Source organism: Phodopus roborovskii, unplaced genomic scaffold (genome assembly GCF_943737965.1).
Source record: "Phodopus roborovskii unplaced genomic scaffold, PHOROB, whole genome shotgun sequence".
Lineage (NCBI taxonomy): Eukaryota > Metazoa > Chordata > Mammalia > Rodentia > Cricetidae > Phodopus > Phodopus roborovskii.
In genome coordinates, this window is record NW_026126409.1 from 23,651,398 (window position 1) to 23,675,179 (window position 23,782).

Here is a 23,782-nt window from a genome sequence, read left to right on the forward strand (position 1 = left end):
TAATGATTGATATGGACAATGTTGTCCCTGGGTATGTGGTCCTATGGTATATGTATTCTGTGGGCAATTCTGTCCCTGGATATGTGGTCCTGGGGTATATGAAAAAGAAAACTGAGGGCCCTTGGAGAAAGGCATAGAGGAAGACATCTGAATTTCTGTTCTCATGTTCACATGTATGTACACAAGGGAATGCTCTTCCACACCCATGTGCACACACCACACATACCATAGACACCATATACACACCACAAACAACACACACATATACAACACATACATGCACAACATTGCACAGCAAAGATATACAACAAACACAATACAGATTTGATACAATTCGACAAACACACAATGCAGAGAGGAGAACTTGTAAAATATATGTGTAGTTATTTAAAATTATCACGTAGTAAGAGGTATATTTTTAAATTTCTTGCTTTAGGCTCCTTAATGTAAATATGAGTACAATTATGTTTTATCTTTTAGCTTACTGATTTACAAAAAACAGTAATTAACATTTTTTTCCTAGAGGTTGGCAAAATATTAAGTAATTAGATCAATTCTGAAACAAGGTAATTATTAAATGAGAAGGCCCAATCATGAACTAATCATTATATTTACATATTTTTAAATGTATTGCTGGCTTTAGAGTCAAATAAATAAAATCACCAGTACAAAGAACTTTAAAATAGGATATCCTGACCTTGTCAAAGAAGTGTGACCCAGAATGGAGTACAATGTGATATTCTTAAGAGCAGGATAGTCATGAGTTTTTGTTGTTGTTTGATATGGTTTTGCTATTTAGCCCAGAGTGGCTTTGAACTAAGGATTCTCCTGCCTCACTCAGCCTATAGAGTGATGATGGTATTACAAACGTACACCACTGCAACCAAGTGTAAAGCAGTCATGCACATGCCTCTATTGAACGTATTTTGAATCATCTACATGGACAATGTCGCCTGACAGTCACTTCATTTTGCCTCCTGTTAAACCTCTCCTCCTGGTGAACCGATTCTGTTACTGGAACAGAAAGGCCTGGCTCTGTGCATGTAAAATCGATGTGGTTTTACCAGGCCCTCAACTTCTTCATTGTAGTCTGCAAACTTTCTAGCTCTTGAAGCTGCAGCCAGGAGAAATCTGCACAGTGTGGCTCGCTGAGCTCTTCATGTTGATTTAATGAGACAGCCAGCAATATTCAGGTATGCTTCAGGGATACTAACAGAGGCAGGCTGAATTTACATATTTATGAGACAAAACTGTTTGAACTTATACACACATACACACATATACACATGGTGTTGCTGTGGTGTTTCCTTTAAATGCTTTACATGAACAATATTTCCCAAGGTTGCATTATTGATAATCATAAGAACTACATCTGGAGGAAATCCTTTGAAATTAGGTTCTAAATCCACATTAATGCCAAATAAATAATGACTACCAAGAGGTACCGAATACAAGTGCCGAGTGTAAGGAAGGGGAAAAATGAGTTCTTTTTTATTCCTTTTCATCCAGAGATGAAGATACAATATCTTAAATCTGTGCATCCCTCATGTCAAAGTTGTGTGTGTGTGTGTATGTGAGCGTGCACTCGTATGTGCATGTTGTGTATGTCACTATGTCATGAAATTTAGTAACAAAACCAGATCTTAATATGTACTGCTTTGAAAATGTATCTTGAATCCTCAGCCTTGAGACTGATGCATCCAAGCAGGCAGAGGTTCAGCAAGGAGGCCTAAAATGGCTGCTCCCACTATTGCAGAGGAGGCAAGGTGCAGAGAGAACTCCTCTGGCCTTTCTCAGTTCACTCCTTTCTCACCTCCAGGCAGCTGACATTTTCTATTTGTTAGCAGCACTCCCGAGTTGATCTAATTTTTTTTATGAAGTGAGTTGTAGATATCTTTATCAGAACAAATCTTAAACCATCTAAGCCTACATTAAAATACATCTTATACAGTGAGATGACTTTTTTTGTTGTTGTTTGTTGTTTTGTGTGTGTGTGTATGTGTGTGTGTGTGTGTGTGTGTGTGTGTGTGTGTGTGTGTGTGTGTGTCATTTGAAGACATTACTGTTTCCACCCAGTGTAGCCCAGAAAAAACTAGAAGGAAGCAGGGAATCCCTGCAGTCAGGATTAAGAGTGGATTAGAACCTTGTATTCTTACTCAATTTCTTCAAATGGAATACTCTTTGAATGACTCACTGTATTGCTTAGGTATAGCCAGGTATTGTCAGAAAGGTAGATTTGGTCTGGGGGCTCATCCTCTTGCAAATTCTTCTAGCATCTAAGAGTTTTATGGGACAGAACTTCCCAGTGAGATATCAATGAGAGAAAAAGACATAACCATGCCCTTGCATCAGCCTTCCTTCTTGGTGAAAAGCCAAGCTCTAGCTGAGCACATATTTGTTATCATTTCTTTGAGATGCAATAAATACAACAGTTGTCACAAACGTGTCCTAACTATGATAAACATTTCATTATAGTGATAGTTGAAACAAATTCTAAGATGGGCACTATCTGCCTAAATGTTCCATGAAAAATTCTATACTAATTTTGATAAACATAAATTCTATTAAAAATTCCAAAAATATACATCAGAAAAAAAAAAGACAGCCTTTCAGCCACTGTTGCTGAGAAACTCATTCACATGAAGAAGAGAAAAACTATCCCTATCTATTACCCTATGCAAAAATCAGCCCTAAGTCAGGCAAGTTGGCTTAGTGAGTAAAGGCCTTTGCAATCAAGCCTGATGACTTAAGACTGATCTCCAGGAGCCACATGGTGGAGGAAGAGAACCAACCCCCATAAAGGTCCTTTGAAGATCACATGCATACTGCGCCACACACATAGTAAAGCCTACTCCACCCCCTCACTGCTATTAAATAAGCAATATAATGAAATACTAATTTCAAATGGATTAAAGACTTTAAGACTTGAAATGTAAACAAGGAAAATTAGAGAAAACACTTCAAGACACAGGTACAAGCAAAGATTTCCTAAATAGGACTCCAGTCACTCAGGAGGTATCATGGAATTAAAAGCCTTCTTCACAGTTGGAGGGAAGAGTTCATTGGGTGAAGGGATAGTCTATGGAGTGTAAGGAAACCTTTGGCAGTTACATAGTCATATGCTTGACAGGAGATTAATATTTAGACCATTCAAATTACAAACAAACAAACAAAAACAAAGCAAGGTTAAAAAAAAAAACCTCAAACAATACAATCAATAAATGGACTGAAGAACTGAAAAAACAGCTCTAAAATGATGAAGTGCAAATAGCCAGTTAACATGGAAACATGTTCAAACTCACTAGCCATCTAGAAATGAAAATCAAAAGCATGCTGAGATCCCATCTCACCCAGTAAGAATGATAGTCATTAAGAAAATTAACAAGAAATTCTTCAAGTGTATGTATGGCCAAAGAGAAATCTTACATCTTGTTGATAGGAATGGAAACTAATTCAGCCATGATCAGAATCAGTATAGAGATTTCTCAAAATACTAACAGGTGACCTGTCACATGATCTAGCTATACTAGTTTTGGGTATTTACCCAAAGGGTTCTAAGTCAACATATCTCAGTGATACATGTACTCATCAATGTTTCTTGTAGCACTATTCACAATAGTTGAATTATAAAGGAACTACAAAATTATATATATATATATATATATATATGTATATATATATATATACACACACAAACACACACACACACACACACACAATGGACTTTGTTTCATGTTTTATTTAATTTTTTTTTGATGGTAGAGAACAAAGTGCTGTTGTTTGTAGAAAAACAGATCCAACTGGAGATTATTTTAAGTGAATTAAATCAGTCTTAGAAAGACACAGTATTCTGTTTCACTTGTAGATTCTAAATTGCTTTTTGGGGGGGGATATTTTTTTATTATAGCTACAGAAAATAGACTAAGAGAAGTTCTAATAGGGGTAGGTGGAGGTGTGAGATGGGGAAGAACAGGGGATTCTGTAGGCTCAGGTTATGTTCAGTATCACTATAGCCTTGTAGGAAAATGCCCTTTGTATTACACAGTTCTATGTACAATGAAAATATGCAATGAAAATCATGAAAGTGTTAACAGTTAACATCTATTATCATGAATACATGAATATATGAATATTTCCCTGCACTCTATATATTTATTTAAGAGCTTTTACTACATAAATTAGAAACTAAACTGGTAATTAGCAAAAACCAGACTGTCATTGTTTTATTTTTAGTTTCATGGCTTATGAATAGTGTTGAACAGGGTACAAATCAAGGATTTTTCTGTGTATGTGGGGGAATACTGTGAGAGTGATGGAAAATAGGCTAACAATGTATACAGTTGCTCAAACCACTTTATCTGATATTAGCCATAAAGTGTTCTAGAGGTTCAAACAGTGAATTATAGAAACTTTCTTAAAATGCAACAGTTTTAATGGGTTAGTAACCCATTAATATCCCATATAAAACCTAGTATGGGATAAGAATAAAACCCAGATGATTTATAGTGAAGTGATACCTATGATTCTATGTATAACATTCTGAATACATTATTTAGCAAGATGAGTACCTAGCAGAAAAAGAAAGGAAGGAGAGAGGAAGCAGGGAGGAAGGGAGGGAGGGAAGGAAGGAGGGAAAAAAAGGCAAAACTAGATAGCTATATTCTGAGTGAAGAAGACTCTTTTCAGAAAAACTTAAAGTTATGTTTTATTCTATACATGATTCAAAAAAGTTATGCATTCCATGTTGAGGATCTCTCAGAAACACAGAAGGGACGTGTGGCCTCTGCTGCTCATGGCAGCTATCACAAACAACTTCTAATAAAAAGTGCTACCAACTATTACTTGAAAACTTCCTTTATCTTAGGTAATTAGAGGGATAAAGGGTCATTAATATAAAAAGATTTAATGAGCAAGGTCCAGGTGTATAAATACTGACAAACATTTCCCTAAAGTGAAGATAAAGTTTTACTGACATAGTCATACTTCTGAATAATGCAATAAGGATTCCTGGATTCCACTGGGAGAGAATAGCATTTTCCCTAGCACTAAGAAGGGCAGACGGCCAGCAGGAACAGATAGTAAATTAGAAGCTGGGCTTAGCATATTTTTAGGACTTCCTTTGCAACAATGCATATCTCTGCAAACAATTGAGTTGCTGCAAAATTTGGTTACATCAAATGGAATGAAAATATATTATTGAAAAATACTGGGGATAAACTATCTAGGAATATGTCTGTCTTACTAGTGCATATATAAGCTGTGAGACTACTGTTCCAAAAGCCCATGCTGGTTGAGGGCTGGCTTTGATGGTAATGAATGAATGCAGTCATCAGTAGAATATCCACAAGGGACTCGAGTTCTTTATTGCATCTTCAACATGTGGATGAGTTGCCCAACATCATCTAGTTGGAATCCTTGGAGCATTTAAACAACTGTTTAGTGTGCAGTAATCCCAACATGTACTTCTCTAGTTAGTTATTCATTCTTTGTTTTTGAATCCCAAATGTATTTTCTCTTATAAAGAATTCTCCTTTGAGAGACGGGAGGGAAGGTAAATGAAGAGCATAAAATAACAATTATAGAAAGAGTATTAATGCTTCATTGGAACTCTACACAAAATTCCACATTTATTAAAACAAAAGTCCTTATGAGGAGCTAAGATTAAGCATGACCTTCACAATGACTTGTGTACCTTACAAGGTAGGTAGGGAAGAAGGTTTGGGAATTTAGGTAGTCATGGTGTCACCTCCTGGCTTATGTTCAGGATTCAGGTCCTTGCATCTCTCCTATTGGTAAACATGAGTTTTCCAGCTCAGTGTCTTAAAACATGGTTACTGAGAGAATGTTCCGCCTAATGGACTTAATGACCCAGGACTGGAATAGCAGGAATCTGGAATTAGGTTTGTCAGGTCAGGAGAGCTATGCTATTTATATATGAGCAAAGCTTCCACAGGCTGTTCTGAATTTTCCTTGCTGCTATTAATAAACCACACTCTTCAGGAGTATCTAATTTAAGAAGAATCTTATATGATTAAAAACACCAAAAATGGAAAAGAACATTGAATTACCTCTGCCCTAATAGCCCATTATTAGACTGTGTCCAGGATACTATATAACTGCCTTGTGTTAGGTATGATTTATCATTGTTGTTTCCTAATTCCATCCTTCAGTAGACTCAGGCAATTTTCTCAGTGCTTTTCCCACACCAAATAATTCCCTGTTCTGTGTTTTATGCCATTCCCTTTCTTGACCAGGTATCTGTGTCTTGCTCCTAAATGCCATGCTTTCATAAGGGCTTGCAAAGTGTTCTCAAAAGGTCTTCTCTTACATTTGTGTCACATTTACATCTATTTTCTGAATGACAATTGCACTTTTAGATGGGTTTCTAATTTAGTAGACAGTATTTTCAGTGTTCATGAATTTAATCTGTGCCCCTTCTTGAGTGCCAATTGTCTCATCTCCTCTATGTAGGACACACAGTAGCATAGCTCTTGTTCAATGTGGTATGGGTTTTTTCTCCCCAAGTTTTCAATGAAGAAACTTCTATTAATACTGGTGTTTAAGAAGCTGTGGTGGTTTGAATGAGAAATGTCCCCCATAGGGCTCATATAGTTTAATAATTTTCCCCAGTTGGTGGCAATGTTGGGAAAGGTTATAGAACCAAGGTGGAGATTGCTAAACAGATGCATTACTGAGAGCAGGCTTTGTGGGTTTGTAGACTCTCCTCATTTCCTATTTCCTCTCCGCTTCTTGGGTACAGACGAAACTATAATCATGCAGCTTCCTGCTGCCATAGCATGTTGTCCCAACTGTGATAGACTCTATCCTTTTGGAGCCAGAAGCCAAAATAAACTGCTTTTAACCACAAGTTCATTTTGGTCATAACAATTTATCAGAGCAAGAGAAAAGGAATTATATAGTCATAATTTCCAAGCCACCAAAACAAACAAACAAACGAAGCCAAACCACAATTATAACAACAACAACAAAAAGACTGACCTGAAATGCACAAGGGGTATTGTCCACACAGTAAACTCTCAGGTTGTAATCCAAGGAGTTACAGGACATGCAGCCAAACACAGCCACTTTAAGCTGCTTTACAGCACAGTCTGTAATTGGCTCTCCTGTGAGGGCATATGTTCCAAAGCTATCAAGTAGCACATGGCAGGCAAAAGGATCCAAAAGGCAGTAACAGGATGTGGATTCATCTTCCACTGACATCACTTCCTGTTAGAGAAAGATGTGTTAAATCCTTTCAGTTTGGAAATACCACAGGGCCCAATAGTTTACAGGGATATAAATAAATAAACTTTTTAGAATATTTTTATTATCTTAAATATCAATGTTAGATTGTTGTTTCCTATTAAAATAACTGCTGAAGGCAAGAATGCATGAAATGGTTATGTACGGTGTGATGTCCATTTTAATAGGAACAATAACAAAACATTGCTTTGAGATTTCCATTTCTAGTTAATTGTTCAATACCAGCTTTTTAAAAAGTTAAGCCTTAACCTCAATAAACAAACTTACATTATTGCTGCTTTTTTTTTCAAAACTCTATTTCTGAAAACCTTTAGAAACACCCTTAAGTTGATGTTTATTTTCACTCCAATACTTTATCCTCTTTCATTTCACTGAAACCATTCACAAGGGACCATTAAATAAATGACTTGTATAAGATGTACTAGAATATTTCACTCTCTCTGATAAGAACTTAGGCATGTGTAACCAGTTTGGTGGAGCATAAATATAACACCATCTGGATGGAGAAGATTGTGAGGAAAAGCTGAGAAATAAAGTGGTAAAACATCAAGGCAAAACAAAACACAAGGCAAAGGAGACTACAACATGACTCCTCTACATATTGGCTAGCCCCCAAATATTCTCCTGCCACGGCACCAGGACCCAATACATAACAGGATACATTCTAGAATTCAGAAAATGCACTGTCTCAAGCTTGGTCCAGCAGATGTAATTTTTGCAGCAACTGTATCTGTTCTCCTAGAGAATTATGATTTTCTTTTACTTCTTTTGCCGGAAATACCCCCTAGGAGGCAAGATCCCACTACTGGCACATGCATGTAGGTCATTGTCCTTCAATGAAGTAATTCACCTGGTTTAATGCAAACTGACTTCAGATAGACATAACGAATTTCCTATCAGACAGGCAAATAAGAGCTTTCACTTAAAATAGTAATTCAGCTGCAATCTTTCTTGAGGGTGACTGTCTGTTTGGTTGTTAGTCTCTTACTATATATTCTCATTCCTTTTCCTTGCTTTGTATATGTATATGTATATATATGTTTGTATATACAAATATACATACATACATCTATATCTATATATCTTTACACCTACTTATTTACACAGGAAATCAGTAATGATTGTACTCCATGTATTTGCTGATGCCATAAACATATATTAGGCACCCGGTGCATTCCTGATACTTTGAAGCTCAGCTTGTCTTCCTTGAGCTACATCCTCATTGTCACCAAGTAATGTCATCTCAGAAAAGGACATGATCTATGAGGAAGTCTGGAAACTCTTTAAGCAGATACATAGTGTATTACAACTGAGTTCTCAGACCAAATAATAATCCTGGATAATATCTCACCTCTCTTTTCCATTATTACATGAAAAGGCTAGCAAACACATAGAGGATTGTATAAAATGCATACTGCAACTGCTTGGCAGCTAGCAAATGATCACCAGTCTCACAACTGACCCAACCTAATAAGAATGGAGAAGATTAAATCTAAACTACCCATAGAACCCAAATATCATTTTTTTAAAAACACAAAAAGAATGCAGCATCTCACCTCCCACTTCCCCTGCTGTGTCCTCTTCTTCAAGTGGATGTTCCAGTGCTCTGAACTAACATCTGCACAGTGAGGGATGGTCAGTGCAAAGGGAGTTGTGACCAGCATATCAGGAGGGCCACAGGTGACTTCAGGACTCAGGAGTACCTCAGATCCATCGGACTGCAGGCTTCACAAATGAGAAAGAAAACACAGAGCTGTGTGAAGGATGAGGGACTAGGAATGAGAACTTAGTTGCAGATGGGGACAGTCTACAAACAGAGTTAAATACCTCTGCATAATGACCTGGAGAACAGGCCATAGCCTCAGAATGCACAGGCACCAGATTGACTATGATGTCACATTTGAACAAAGTGACAACCAGTTCTTTGGAAATAAAGGAAGGACTCGAAGAACCCTAAAATGCACCTGCAGAGCCAACCCTAGATGACAAATTATCATTCTTTTAACACACTCCTCAATTATTCTCATTAGCATATTCCTATCTATGATAAATCCCAAGAATTCTACAGACCTGACTTACTTGGTTGTTTTATCATCAGATCCCTTTCTCCAAACAACATATTCAATAATATTTTAGTGCTAGTAAATGATGAAACAAGTTATTATGCATCAAAATACTACCTCGAGTATAGACAAATTAGACATGATTATCTTCTTTAAAAACTTTTACTTCTGCAATGTACAACCATATCAGTTTTATAATATTTTTGCCCTGATATCTCAGTGAAAAGTTGTTAAGTGTATATAATCATGTACATGATAGCTAATTTTCAACTCTATTTCAAATCCTAATTTAATGTCATTTCACCCATTTCTGGAGCTTAGATTTTCCAGTGTTGTGAATTATTTACAATGAAAATGTCTATTGTAGAACAAACAAACCCATGTGAATTTTCAGTAAATGGGCCATACCTCATTGACTCCCACTGTTTCATTTCATAACTCCCTTCATACCACCAATATTGGGAATGGAGCACAGGGCCACTAAGCCTTACTTCACCCTTCAGTTTTATTCAGTTCTCCCCAAGAAACAATAAGAAGATATGGTTTATATACTAACAATCAGTAAAAATAGCATAATAGGAAGCCCATGTAATCTCTACCAACACTCTTATTCGCATTATGGGTTTTCACGTGTAAGAAATATAATGATATAATCAATGAAGTAATTATAGACACACAGATGAGCAATGAATGCTGAGATCTAGGTCAGATAGATACTACCAAAGCTTCAAGTCTCTTCACTCAGGAAGATATTCAAATGTGTCATCCTTGATCCCCCAGAGCAAGCCCCTGGCAGTATAAAGTTGAAATTTGATTTTCAAAGACAAAATTAGTTTCATGGTCTCGAGTAGGCAAATCCTTAGGAATTCACCTAAATGCTATTAATTTCTGAGTCACTGTTGTTTACATTCACTGACCTACATCAAATTCTTCATGGCCACACTTGAGTTCAGTGTCTATAGATTTTTATTGCACTAAAATCAGGCTATGTAACTGCAGGATTACCCTACATCAACTACATCCAAAACAGAACTGAACACAATCACATGGTCACCTTCTCTCCTCAAGAAGCATTAGTCATGCTTTCAAAAAGATTATTTTTCAAAAAATGCCCAGATTTGACAGTTCTTTCTCTACAAATAAAGCATATGTTGTTAACCTGAGAGCCCCCTGCCTTTACATTTGAGCAGCAAGAGAAGACAGCAAAGCTGCATTAGCAGTAGCAAGCAGGCTCTGCAAAGCCTAGAACAATATACTCAAGGTTTGATGTGAAACTCAAGTGTGTGCTCTCAGCCTATGTGTGAATGGCTGCCAATAACTATTAGAGAAGGTTAAGCACTTTTCTTGTAATTGGCATCTATATTCATCACCATGGATAGGAAAAGCAGGGGTGTTTATGAGTGACCGATGACAATCTCTCCTAAAAGAACTATTTAATTGCTTTCTGAGAATCATCCCCCTCATTGAACATATTGTTCAAACATATGGGAATTGGGGGAATTATTTAATGCCAAATGAACTGAAATCAGTTAATTAGAGGAACTCGCACACTCACTGTGAATAGTAAGACTCCTCTCAGTTTTAATGGATCTAGGACCAGTACTCATAGCCACAGTGTGATGAGTATTCGAGCTCTTGGGCTTTGTATTAAGTATAAAGTCAATACATCAAAGTTTATATGCAATTCTTCTTCTCCAAAAACAGTGACTGTAAATATTGGTACCTCTCTGGTGTTGGAACAAAACTTAATCTCTCCATTCCTCTTTCCATTGATAGTAATAATTTGCCCTTTTCTGTTACTGTCTATTCTTGCTAATCAGGAAGATTTACAAATATTAATTAAAAGCCTTCACACACCTGAGAAGGCATGCAATTGCTGTATAAGGTCACAAAGATGCCAGTCAAAGGGATGCCAGTTGAACCACTCTAAATCTCTGATTCATGGCTCCTGTGGTCTGTAAGCAGACTGTATCTTCCTTCTCTATCAAGACATTTAAGGACAGGACTAAGGAGACAAACCTTTAATTTAGTGTGTACAAAGATGAAGCTTTGTAAGAAAAGCTTGGATGGCATTTGCATTTTCTCACATTGCATAATATATGACAAGGCAGGATTCATGTCCTTGCTAGAAGAAAGGCACACATTTTTTTCAAAAATTGCTATAAGCTAATAATAACTGCAACTATTAATGGTGGTAGCTTCAGAACCATAGTATGAACTAGTTCACTACATCTCACATCCTAGTATGCTTCCCAGATTAAAAAGACTTGTTGCCTGGGATCTTTGTTACATAACTCTTACATTGTTCTCTATCTATATATACATATACATACATTTATAGGCACATGCATATATGCATATAATTTAGATCTTCTTTATGTAAAAATAATTTGAGATCTGGGTCTTATATCTATTTGAGGTAGCACTTTTATCTGGTAACTTATCAATGCGTTAGTCAATACAAGCTTTATCAAAAAGTTCACAGCCTTAGGAATACATACTATCAGTATTTAAGGAACTCTGGCTACAATGCTGGTCTTCCTGCTCTGTCTTTTGTCTCCCAGTCTACTCTCAATTCAGCCACATGCCAGTTTGCTCTGACCTCAAAGAATTGGGGCTATTTTTTGTTGTTCTGCAGTGCTAGGCATTGCCTGAAAGACATGTCCTCCAGGCAGTCATTGGACTCCTTGTCCTGTTGAGGTCTTTGTGGAAATGACATCCACTAATGAGGCACTCCTTGCCCATGCCCTGGTAATTGGAACATTCCCTTCAACAAGGGCTGGCTTTTGCTTTTCTTTTGCTCAGTGTATTCTAATGGACTATCCTTTTAGCTCTATAGTTCTTGTGTTACCTTTAAGCTAAGATCTACTCTTCAGGAGGCTAGAGATTTAAAACAATGCTTTGATCATTGTTGTATTCTTAGTGTCCAACCGTACTGATGGTAAACATTCAAAATATTTGCTGAAATGAACACAGAGGGCAGCTTGAAGGGGATCCAGTTGATCAGTTATGAAACATTTGAGACTCAAAGTAAACAAAAGTAAAAAGTAGAGTAATACACCAAGCCACATAAGAATGCACAAGGAGGAAAAGTTAGAAACAACATAGGACTAAGGAGCCATCACTTAGCAATTAGCCACAGTAATTCTTGATCTAACCTAGAATTAGGAATGATATGAACCTACTAGAGTGAAGTGTGAGAAGTTCTATAGAATGGTATAGATCAAAGCACTTACCATGAGGCACTTGCCAATTACAAAAGGCAACTATTGCATCACTTGGGTGATTTTCCACATACAACTTGACAAAAAGTTGTCAACCTTAATGTTGCCAGTAGTGGAAGGAATAGACAGAACACACACTGAGATTAGGTACAGTGCAGAGAACTCAGCATCACCTCTTGACCATTCCCAAAGTGCACAACTTGTATATTTCACCATTGAGAAACATGAGAGGAAGCCAGTTTGTTGGTAAATGTACAATATAGTCATTGTGCTCGCTTAATTGTCACTGTTCTAAGACTTAAAGACAGAATGACTTCAGATTCAAGTAGACTAAAAAGATACATGACAATCAAATACAGTGAAATATCTTGGGTTTTCATCTGCCATGAAGAGTCTTATTCTGGTAAAAGGTGAAATAAATGTAAGCTTTGTTCAGCTGGTAGTAGTATGTTATCAGTGACTTTGATGAACATATGGTCACAAAAGATAACTTCCAACTTTGGAATTAAATATGCTGACAAATTTGGGGTAAAGAGACATCTTGTTCACAAAGACTACAAACCTTTTGTGTATGTGTACATGTGTGTACTCATTTGCATAAATATACAGGGAGAGAATATAGCAAAGGTAAGAACACATTAACCCTTACAAATCTGATCACAGGAGATAGAAATTCTGCTACCAGTCTCCAATTTTTCATTAAATTAGAAAATGTACTCAAATTTTTAAAATGATGAAAGTGAATGAGTGAATGGAAATAGGAGACTCAAGGAGAAAGTTTTTCAGAATTCTGTTGCATGAAATATGAGCTGGATGGATACAGAGGTGCTGCAGGTAGTGTTGCTTGCCCAGAGGAGTAGCATTCCCCTTGCCTATATGCACAGCACTGCCAACACCGATGACCTTGGCATGGATGGGGTAGCTGCTGAGACATTGTATTTTTAATGCAATGGTTGCTTATCCGATGTTCAACTTGTAAAAGATCATTTTCTTCAAGCCCAAACTGCCAGTTTCAAGTTTGGAGATAAGGTTTTCATTGTTTTTGCCTGCCCCACTGTGCTTGGTAATCAACATTCCTGCCTTCCTCCTTGTATCCTAGATTATAGATTAATAGGTGTTTGATCACCTTTACCCATAGTATCATTCCGGAATCCAGACATGAGAGTAACAGTAGTTTTACTATGCCGGGCCCATGGCCAAAACATAATTAAATCATATTTTAATGGAACAGACATAAAAGGCAGATAGGTATCTGCTGTAGCACTAAAACTAAACCCCTGAAAGCAAGGCTTCTCTAGTCTTTCAGAGTTTTCAACTGTGAAGACATACTGTCCTCACTACCTTCATAATTGTTTCCCTTTCATTAAAACCCACATTCTGACTTAGGGTACTAAAATTACTAAGGTAAGGCAAAACACTTGAAGGTTTCACATTTGTTGGTTTGTTGTCTTTGTTTTGTTTGTCTTTGCTTTGTTGTTATTGTCATGCTTTGACCACAGTTTAGCATCCCACCCCCCTCCTGGGAAAGTAATATTCTAGAACTGCCACTGAGCTGGGCTCTTTAAAGCTAGCCTTTCTCACCAATTTATCCAAAATTGTTAACACATGTGCTGAAAACTTCAAGCACCAGAAAAGAAATTATAGGTGGTGAGGAGCTGAAGAGAGGAGAAAACTGGGCAAATCTCCTATTTGTTACAGCAGATTCCACACTTTTTTATCTTCAAGAGGTTCTAAAACAGGAATGTGGCTCAGAATTTCTTCAGCAGCAAATTAATTCTACTTTCCTGAATACCTCCAGTAAAGGCTCTTTTCAGTGTTTACAGAAGAGGGACAGGCATTCCTTTTTTTTTTTTTTTTTTTTACAAGGTGTCCCTGGCATTCACACTTGAAAATTGTGTGGTTCCTAAGAAAATATTCAAAGGAAACTTTGCATCTAGGAGGGACTCAGGCTTCCCACAAATACAGGGAAGGCTTCCAAAATGGGATTCAGATGCTGGTCAAGTTTAATGCATGGTGTTAAGGGCTTTGGTACTGCTGCTGTTAACATTCCATTAGAGCCAACTTCTTCCATCTTTAGTTTGTAAGCAGCATCTATTCATAAGTAGGGATGTCAGGTTGGAGGTTGATTAGCAGTGCTTGGAAATAATGCCACAGCTCATCAAGCCATTGTATTCCATTACTTGCGAAGCACAGATTGAGAATACTGGATTAAAAGAGCCCCCATGCACAATTCACAAGGGAGCAAAGTGCATCTTTACCATTCAAGGGTTTAAAGATTTGGGTCACTCACATGGTATTATCTAAAATAGGATCACAGGAAGGAGACAGCACAAAGGGGAATGTGGTAGGAGAAGAATGTGATGCACACTGGAAGGAGTATCTTAGCTCTTTGAAGTGGAGCAACACCACACTGAGAGAGATTAAACTGTTTGCATATGTTAAATGGCTTTAGTTTACACACACATTCGTAGGGTGTTTACCAATTAATATACTAAAGAAAGCACAAATCATGTGCAAATCACCAGTTCCTAGACCCAATTTAAAGCTCATCTTTCATGCAGTGTTGGGCTTTTTAGAAGTGAAATGATGCCTGGATGTGAAGGAGAGAGGGGAGAGGGAGAGGAGCCGATCTATGCATCACACTGCTGTGACAGTTTTTAATATCTAGTAAGTTGTTTATTCATTTACATTTTGAATGGGGAAACAGCTTTCTCTGGAGGAAATGTGAATCTTATTTCATTTTAGTTAAGGAAGACCTATGGAGAAATCAGGCCCAGCGTGTTCTGTGCTTAGATGCAGGGATGCTGCTGGGTGACACAAAGCCAATGTCACATGTCAACTCTGAGGCAGAATTGGGAAGGGGATCTACTACCTTATTAGTGCTATATATGTGTGTGTGTGTGTGTGTGTGTGTGTGTGATAATGTGCGTGTGAATGCATGTGAGTGAGTGTATGTGTGTTGGTATTAAGCATGGGACAGTGGTGGGAGGGAATTGTTCTGTGGGGTATATTTTTCAAATCTGGAATTTTATTTTAGGAAACTCTAGTGATTAGATGCCAGGGCTTCACTCATGCTAGGCAAGTGCTGAATGTCTGAACTAGATACCTCATTCCGAAAGCTGGGGCTGTAAGCAAATTCTGGCATGAGAGTTGTCACACAAGAGGAAGCCTCCAGAAGATAGAGAGAGAATATTAGGGTTTGTACAGTAGTCAAATGGAGACTTGGGTTTCTTTTCCATTATTTCTATAGCACAAACCAACTGGCTTAAAACAAGCTTTTCTCATAGGTCTCAGTAGCAGACACTCCACTAAGCCAAAGGATTTCTTGGCCTTTTCCAGCTGCAGGGTGCTGGCATGTCTTGAGGAAAAGGACTCTTTTTCCAACTGACAGCCAGCAGCGTGATAGTGTCAGATCTCCCTGACTCTGTCATTCTTGCCTTCTTAAGACCCTTCCACCACTGTGCTCTCCTGCATAGTTTGCAGCACCTCTGATTCTTAAGGTCATTAATGGTATTCATACCTGAGGAATCCCTTGGCACAGGGAAGACCATGCCCAAGTCCTGGGCACAGTATGAGGCATCTTCAGGGAGCCATTCTGTTATGGTTGAACCATTTTGTATGTTGGTATCCTCTGTTCCTGCTTGTGCCCTGCATTCGCTCCTGGCTATGGCATAATTAACCAAGGTGTTGCCCATTATCAGGGTTTCAATACTGTAGCTGCTAGAGGCTCTACTCAGCTATCGAGAGAGGTATTCTGCACATGTCTGCACATAATCTTATGGAGACCTGGGAGAGTCTGGTAGTTTAGCTTAAAGACTGTACCCAGGGGGTTAGGAGGTGGATGGCTCATGTGTTCCAGAGGCTGTGTGGATCATCTTCACAGCATGGAGGTAGACTTACTGAGGGCTGGTGTCTTCTCCTGGCATTTTTATTAGACTATAACTATGCGAAGTGGAAGTATGATATATATTAAATATCTTAATGGGACAGGTTATTTCTACTTCCAGCATGGGCAATAAAAGAGATGGCCATACAAATAAAAATAATTACAGTATGTGGTGCCTGCTCACAATGTGCAATCAAACCTATGAACCAGTGACTTTCCCCTTATTGAGTTAAGATGTACTTTCCACTTCGCTCTATTAACAGCATTCAAAATCATTGTTATCTTGTCAATGGCATCTTTAATTAAAGACTCCCCTGGACCACTCTAATCACTTCCCATTGTGAGCTCACTTGGGCTTCAAATGCACTTTGATTAAAATGATGGCAATTTGTATTGAGGTGTGCTTGTTGGCTTGAGGGGGAGTGAACTAAAAGAGAAAACGGGGCTGGGTTTTGGGGGAAAGTCTTTCCTGAAAAGAAGCAACTCTTAAAATGACAATTGATGTATGAATTTTCTCTTTTTTCACCTTTTTTCTGTATTTCATTTTGGCATTATATTCCAACATAAATGACTTCATAAAAAAAAACCATCTTGATTTTACTGGGGAAAAAGAGTATAATCTTCCACTAAAGGTGCATTAACCCCTCTAGTCCATTAAAGTACTATTTGATAAATTGCTCCTTTTATTACAACGAATGGCAAGGTAGCCTAAAAAAATGAATAGAGCTCCCAAATGGAAGCAATTTACTCCTCCAATACTGGCAGAGTCCTGTTCTGTTGTGTTACTTAGGGATCACCTTTCCTCAGTGGTTCCCCAGCCTCGTTGTAGAGTTAATTAATGCCAAATCTCTCAGAAGGGATAGAGACATGCCATCCATTTGATACATCCAGTAAAATTGTTCTGAAATTCACTTAAAGCAACATAGTCAATTCAAACCCACTGAGCCCTAGGCAAAGAAGACCAAGGACAGTTATTCATTTTCATCCATCACTAGGAAGCAAAGAAAGCCTGGGAGTGAATGGGGATACAGCGTGTTCAAGGGTGATCTAACCCACCTGTCCTGCTGGGGTAGTCACTCATCTTCTAGCCCAAATGTCAGTGCACCAGGATTTCACTGTTTGAAACCATACAGTAAACTTTGGAGGTATAAGGGACAGACCAGAGAATCGTTAGAAATGATGGTAAGTTGAAAAGCATGGGAGGGGGTTTATTTTTATAAGGGCATTGAGAGTGTACTACTAATAATTTCACTGTAATTGAAGTGGAAAAAAAAAGCTCAGAAGTGTGGTGGTATCATGCAGACAAGTAAAGCAACCAGAGAACATCTGTTGCTTATGTAATAAAAAACTTAAGGCTGTAGGTGGAGGTGGTGGTTTTAGTCAGTTAAATTCTTACTGTGCAAGCATGAAGACTTGAGATCAGATCCACAGCACCCATATTAAAACTAGGTATAAAGGTATGAAAATGCAATCTCAAAGTTAAGGAGTTAGAGACAGGGGGATGCCAGGAGCTTATAGGACAGCCAGCCTAGCAGAATTGGTGAGCTCTGAGTTCAGAGACAGATGATGTTTCAAAAAAAAAAAAAAAAAAAAAAAAAAACAAGGTAGTGAACAATTGAGAAGAACACCAGGTATTGACATCTGGGCTCTATATGCAGAGTGTACATATACACACATACACAGAAACAAGTATACATATGAACTCAACACATAGATATAAATCAGAACTGGGCCTTCCTGGCAATATAGGTATGTAATCCCAGCTACTATTAAAGCTAAGTCAAGACCATCTAAAATCAAAGTTCTAGGTCAATCTGGATGATTAGTGAGAGCCTATCTCAAAATGAAACAGATAAAGAGGGCTTGAGATATAGCTCAGTGGTAGACATTTCTATAGCATGTTATAGTCCCCACATTTAAACTTGTATTACCACATAATAAGTGAGGATAAGTAAATAGTATAAGTAAATGAATAATTAAATAGTATTTTACAGCTGTTCTGGACTTCTTATATAGAAAGTTGTTGTATTATCTTCATCCAAATTACAAAACAGTTAACAATATGTAACTTTTTACAGAAAGAGAATGATTTGCTGAAGGTTACCCTGGCTTTTGGGATTACTAACTGGAGCCCAAGCTGTCTGAATTTCTGTGCTCCCCTCAGTCTGCCATGCCATTTCCTCTCTGACAATTCTTTGCTTTTCTTGCAATGTCAATGCTTAAGTTGGCAATAAAATCTTGACAAATGCTATGTGTCATCAGTACATTTCAGTTAGCTCCAAAATGGCAGGTAGATTCTTACCTAAAAAGGCAGGATATTTCACCTTAAATGGGGCAGGGAAGCAGTTTCTGTGCTCCAGATCTTACCTCATACTAGTAAATCAGAATACTGTCATACCTTCTGGCCTGAGTATGAACCAGTTTCACTTTATTAGGTTACTCCTCCACCCCCAACTCCTGCTGCTGCCATGGTTATGTTTTGAGTATAGTTCAACTCTTTATCCTTTATTGATTTTATTCTCTCTCTCTCTCTCTCTCTCTCTCTCCCTAATATTTTCCTGTAAGTCAGAGAGCTATGTTTAATCCCTGGAAAGACATCCAAAGTTGTTCCTAGAGCAACTGTTGTTAGAAATTCTCAGGTGACCTTCAGCTGGCACATTTCTCTCTGCTAATTAATCATCAGGTCCCAAGCCATAGTTCTGGGCAATATCTTCAACCCTTTCATCTCTTTCAACATGCACACATGTATGTTCACACGCAGGCACGCACGCGTACACACACACACACACACACACACACACACACACACACACACACACTTTTCTTTATTCTCTCTTATTCCACTCTCCTTTGACTCCAATGTGGAGATTAGTTATGGGATATAAAAAGTTCATGATTATAAACAAGGGCAATCAATTGTAGAGAGACTATAATTTATTGTCAAAACTGGCACCGTCTGGTGGAGAAAAAAGGACTCTACCAATAGCTCCACAAGGAGGGCACTATTTGGATGATGCAGGCTTGCACTTTGGTAATGAAGATGAGGCAGTAGATGAGGCCTATGAAAATGGTTCATGCCAGGTTTCCCAAATCTGAAGCCTCATTAGTCCTTACCATCAAATTAATTGGAGGTAGAATTCACATTTATATCTCCTTCCCTACCCTTCCTCCTTTAGGATTTTGCTTTGTTGTGCTTTTAAGATGCACAGTAATAATGTCTACTTCTGTGCATGTGTACATACACCTTGACCAGTGTGACAAGCAGTTTTGATTGTCAGCTTGATGGTATTAAGAAATACATAGGCAATTAGTAAGAAACAGTTCTCCTTGGGTGCTTCTGTGAGGTCATTTTCAGGGACAATTCAGCAGTGAGTGCATGCAGCAGGAGGCCTCTGATACTTTGTCTGCATAGAAACCGAGACAGTGTCCCACAGTTATCTACAAACTTATGCCCTAGCTGTTCTCCTAAGAAGGAAATGGAGAATATACGTCTTTTTATGTAATCATTCCAGGCAAGGTTGTGATGGTTTTCGTAGCTGACTTAGAATGGTTTTAATGTCAAAATCCTTACTGGGCCTATTGTAGGTGAGCTACATGAGCAGTGGCTCTAAAACTTCTCAGTGACAGTGGGTGTGTGTGAGCATCTTGTCAACAGTTGTCGGTAAGCACCAGCAGTCTCTTGTGGCCCCTGTTGGCAACAGCTCCTCTGGGAACACTGCAGTGGCCTGGAAAAGCTGTGGCCCACATCTCAGAGTCAGGTTTTATCTCACTTCTTGGGAATATGGGGCCTGTAAATTATCCCTCTTCCCTTGGCTTTGCCACTGTCCTGGTTACTTTTTTTGTCAAATTGATATAAGCTATAATTATCTAGAAGGAGAATCTCAATTAAGAAAATGTCTCCATTAAATTGCCTGTAGACAAGTCTTGATTAATGATTGATGTGGGAGGGCCTGGCTTACTGGGGGAAATGCCATACCTGGGCAGGTGGTCCTGGATGGTACAAGGAAAGCAAACTGAGCAAGCCAGGGGTACAAGCCACTAAGCAGTGTTCCACTCTGGTCTCGGTCCCTTTCTTAGTCCCTGCTCTGACTTTCCTCAATGATTGACAGTGACCTGAGAGTTGAAAGATGAAAGAAACCTTTCCTCCCCAATTTGCTTTTGGATATGGCTTTTGTCACAACAACAGAGAGCAAACTAGGAGAGCCACCATGCCCTATATTCCCAAAGGTTTACCCCTGGATCCTGGTATCATGGAACTGGTAAAGAAATAGGTATGTAATGAGAACAGCTACCAACGCCATTTCCCTATAAATAATTCTAATTTTATAGCCAATTCTCTTGGGTCTTTGGAGATGATGTTTTAAAATGAGATTTCTTTCTTTCTTTCTTTCTTTCTTTTTTTTTTTTTTCTGTCTCTCTAGTTGCATTCTTGTTTCAACAGGAAGGGAGGAGGAAATTTGCATGCATGGGAGGAGTTCTGGGGCCCACTGGATGAGAGGGTAGAGGAAGTGGGGAACTGGCCTTGGTGTTATCACTGGCTAATCTCTGAAATCAAATGTTGGGGTAGTTGACAATAACTTTCTAATCAGCTTCTGAACCCTGTCAGTTCCACAACTACAGGAAAAACAAACAAACAACAACAACAATAACAACAAAACAACAAACCCACTGGGTCCCAAACATAACTAGACCTTTTCTCTTCTACCTCTTATCTATGCTATCATATTCTTTTTTGGTCCATAGTACTGAACACACTGGGTACTTCATAATCATTGACCAAACTGCTTTCACAACAGCAATAATGAAAACTATTCTACATGCCCACAGCATTTTGCCATGAAATGCTTCTCTTTTATTTCCCCCCTATAAAAAGAGAAGGATAGCTTCAGCTAGCAGTGAGTTCGCCAAGTTTGGAAGGTGAGTAATGCTGGGTCAGCCTGGGAGTGTAGCCAAACTGTGCACCAGGGGCGGCACTAGTACCTGCACCAGCACCAACACCAGCAGAACCAGATTACCAGCAGCATCAACATCAGAAGCATCAACACCAGTAGCATCCTGCCCACCCACATGCTGTCAGGGTCAGTGAATGGCAAGTGCTCTTATCCCCACTCAAGATCAGATGGGGACGATTGTATAGTTCTAGTAATCTAGTAATCAAGACTTACTTATCTCCAAAAAGGTTGAGGCTTTTGAGTAATGTATTTTTAGTGTTGTGCTGGGCTGGGAGGCTCTTCTAGGACAAGGGCTTCAAACATTAGTTTGTCATAAACCTCCATTTCTGTTAATGATCAGCTGGCCTCTCTTTTAATCGCATTGAGAAATGATGAATATATTCATGTTTTCTTCTTGTCCTTCTAAAAATAAGGTCATCCCAAGCAAGGCTAAGGACATTTTTCAGCACATACTCTTTAAGGAAAGATATAGGAGGAGGTATATGCATGTATATATGTATAAACATGTTCAGGTATGTGTGTGTGTGTGTATGTGTGTGGCTGCTGTGAAATCATACTTACATATAGCTGTTGATAGTATGACAGAAGCTTATCTAGGGAAAGAAAATCCATTTTATTTTTTCAGAATTCCAGAGATCCATCTGCTTTCTTAGCATTTGATGTCATTTCACATTCTGCTATTAAAACCAATGCCCACTATCTATGCATCTTTTAAAAGGTGTTTCAAGTGACCTAGATTTCTACCTTCTCAAACTTTGTACCTATTAGGTAGACAATATCATCATCATCATCATTGTCATCACACACACACACACACACACACACACACACACACACACACACACGAAACAAAATGGTTGAAATATTCCATCTGTGCTGCACCCAAATGCCAAAATATTTGTCCTTTTTGTAAAGCCTTTAGCAAGATCACTTACATTTCCAATGCTGGTCTAAGTATTTGGTCTGGGTTATCCACATGACAGTGTAATTGGAAAAAGAAATGAATGTTTGCCTTTGGTTTCATTTTATTGCTTCTCAGAAGAAAGCTCCCCATAATAATTTTCTGGTCCAGTTCTCTACTCTCTAGTCACTGGCGGGGCGGGCTGCAGAGAGCTGGGCGAGAAGGAGTGGTCTAATGTGACATACAATGTTCTTATCGTAGGATGGCTGGAAAGGGCCTTTATTTAAATACCTGAATTAAACTTTTATAAAATGTTTAGAAATTGGTTAATCTGTAAAGAATGAAATCCCACTCTCACACCAATGATATCTGAGAAAACATAAAACAAAACCAAACACTGAAAACTCAGCCCAATGTTTTGAATGAAAATGTAGAAACTGAGGTGAGTATATTAGAGACCCAGTGCAGGAGTCCCATGTGCATGGAGCCAACAAGTCAGGAACCTGTGGGCAAGGTGATTTGCAGCATGCATCTGGAAACCAGAGACTGCTCATCACAAGTCCCAATATTGCTGCCATTCATTTTCTAGGAACCAATCTAGTCCCCATTTCTGAGGCCATTCCATCCTGGTTTGTGAATGGAGCACTGCATGAAGCTAGTTACCCATGTGCAGCAAGGCTGCAGTGCAGTTGGAAGAAAGACATTTGAAGTAGCGCTGTGACATCAGAGTGACCAACCATTAAGTCTAACCATTCTAATTCTTCCCTCTCTGAGGGTCTTGGCCCTGCTCCAAAGGATATGACAGACTTTGAAGACTCCCCATGGAAGTCTGCTCCCTGGGGAGTAGAAAGGGGATGGGATAGGGGTTGGTGGGGGGAACTGGGATTGATATATAAAACACATGCCTGTTTCAAATTTAAATAAAATAATTATCACAAAAATACCCCCACCACACACACACTTTCATTCATGTACAGCCACGAAGAAAGTTCTCTATAGAAAAAAGATACCAAATGCCCTTTCTCTTCTGTTTCAGCGAGGACTCAGATGACATCTTCAGAAAGTCCCCATCTGCTCCCACTCTGCCTCCTTGTCTCCTTGTTTAAAGACAAGTCTGTCCTTATGATGCATTAAGGACAGACTCTATTTTCATTATTTCTGTGACTCTTTTTACTGCAACTGTACCCAGTGAAAACCCCTAACCTGTAAACCCCAAATTAGAAATGCTTCAACCCTAAAACATTCTGAGGGCCATGATAATTTGAATGAGAATGCCTCCCCAAAGACACCTTTGAATACTTGCTCCCCAGTTGACTTACCTCTTGGAGGAAGGATTAGGAGGTTTGACCTTGGTGCAAAAGATTTATCACCCTGCATCCCCAGGCAGTAGGTGCAGCAAAGGCAGGCAGGCTTAGGGGCTTCCAAATCCTCCTGTTAACCTCATTTTTGCCTCAGCTTACACTTTAAATATGTGAACTTTTAGCTGTTTCTGT

The 23,782-nt window shown here is 38.6% G+C and overlaps 1 protein-coding gene across 1 annotated transcript in view; it reads right to left on the reverse strand.

Annotated features, from left to right (window-relative positions):
• The window catches only part of Unc5d (unc-5 netrin receptor D), a 494,978-nt gene that overhangs the window by 30,979 nt on the left and 440,217 nt on the right, over positions 1-23,782 (reverse strand). The window contains exons 12-13 of the mRNA XM_051182220.1: positions 8,820-8,988; positions 7,000-7,227 (exon numbers count right to left, since the gene is read on the reverse strand). Coding sequence (XP_051038177.1) covers positions 7,000-7,227; positions 8,820-8,988 — 397 coding nt within the window. The remainder of the gene's footprint in view (positions 1-6,999; positions 7,228-8,819; positions 8,989-23,782) is intronic.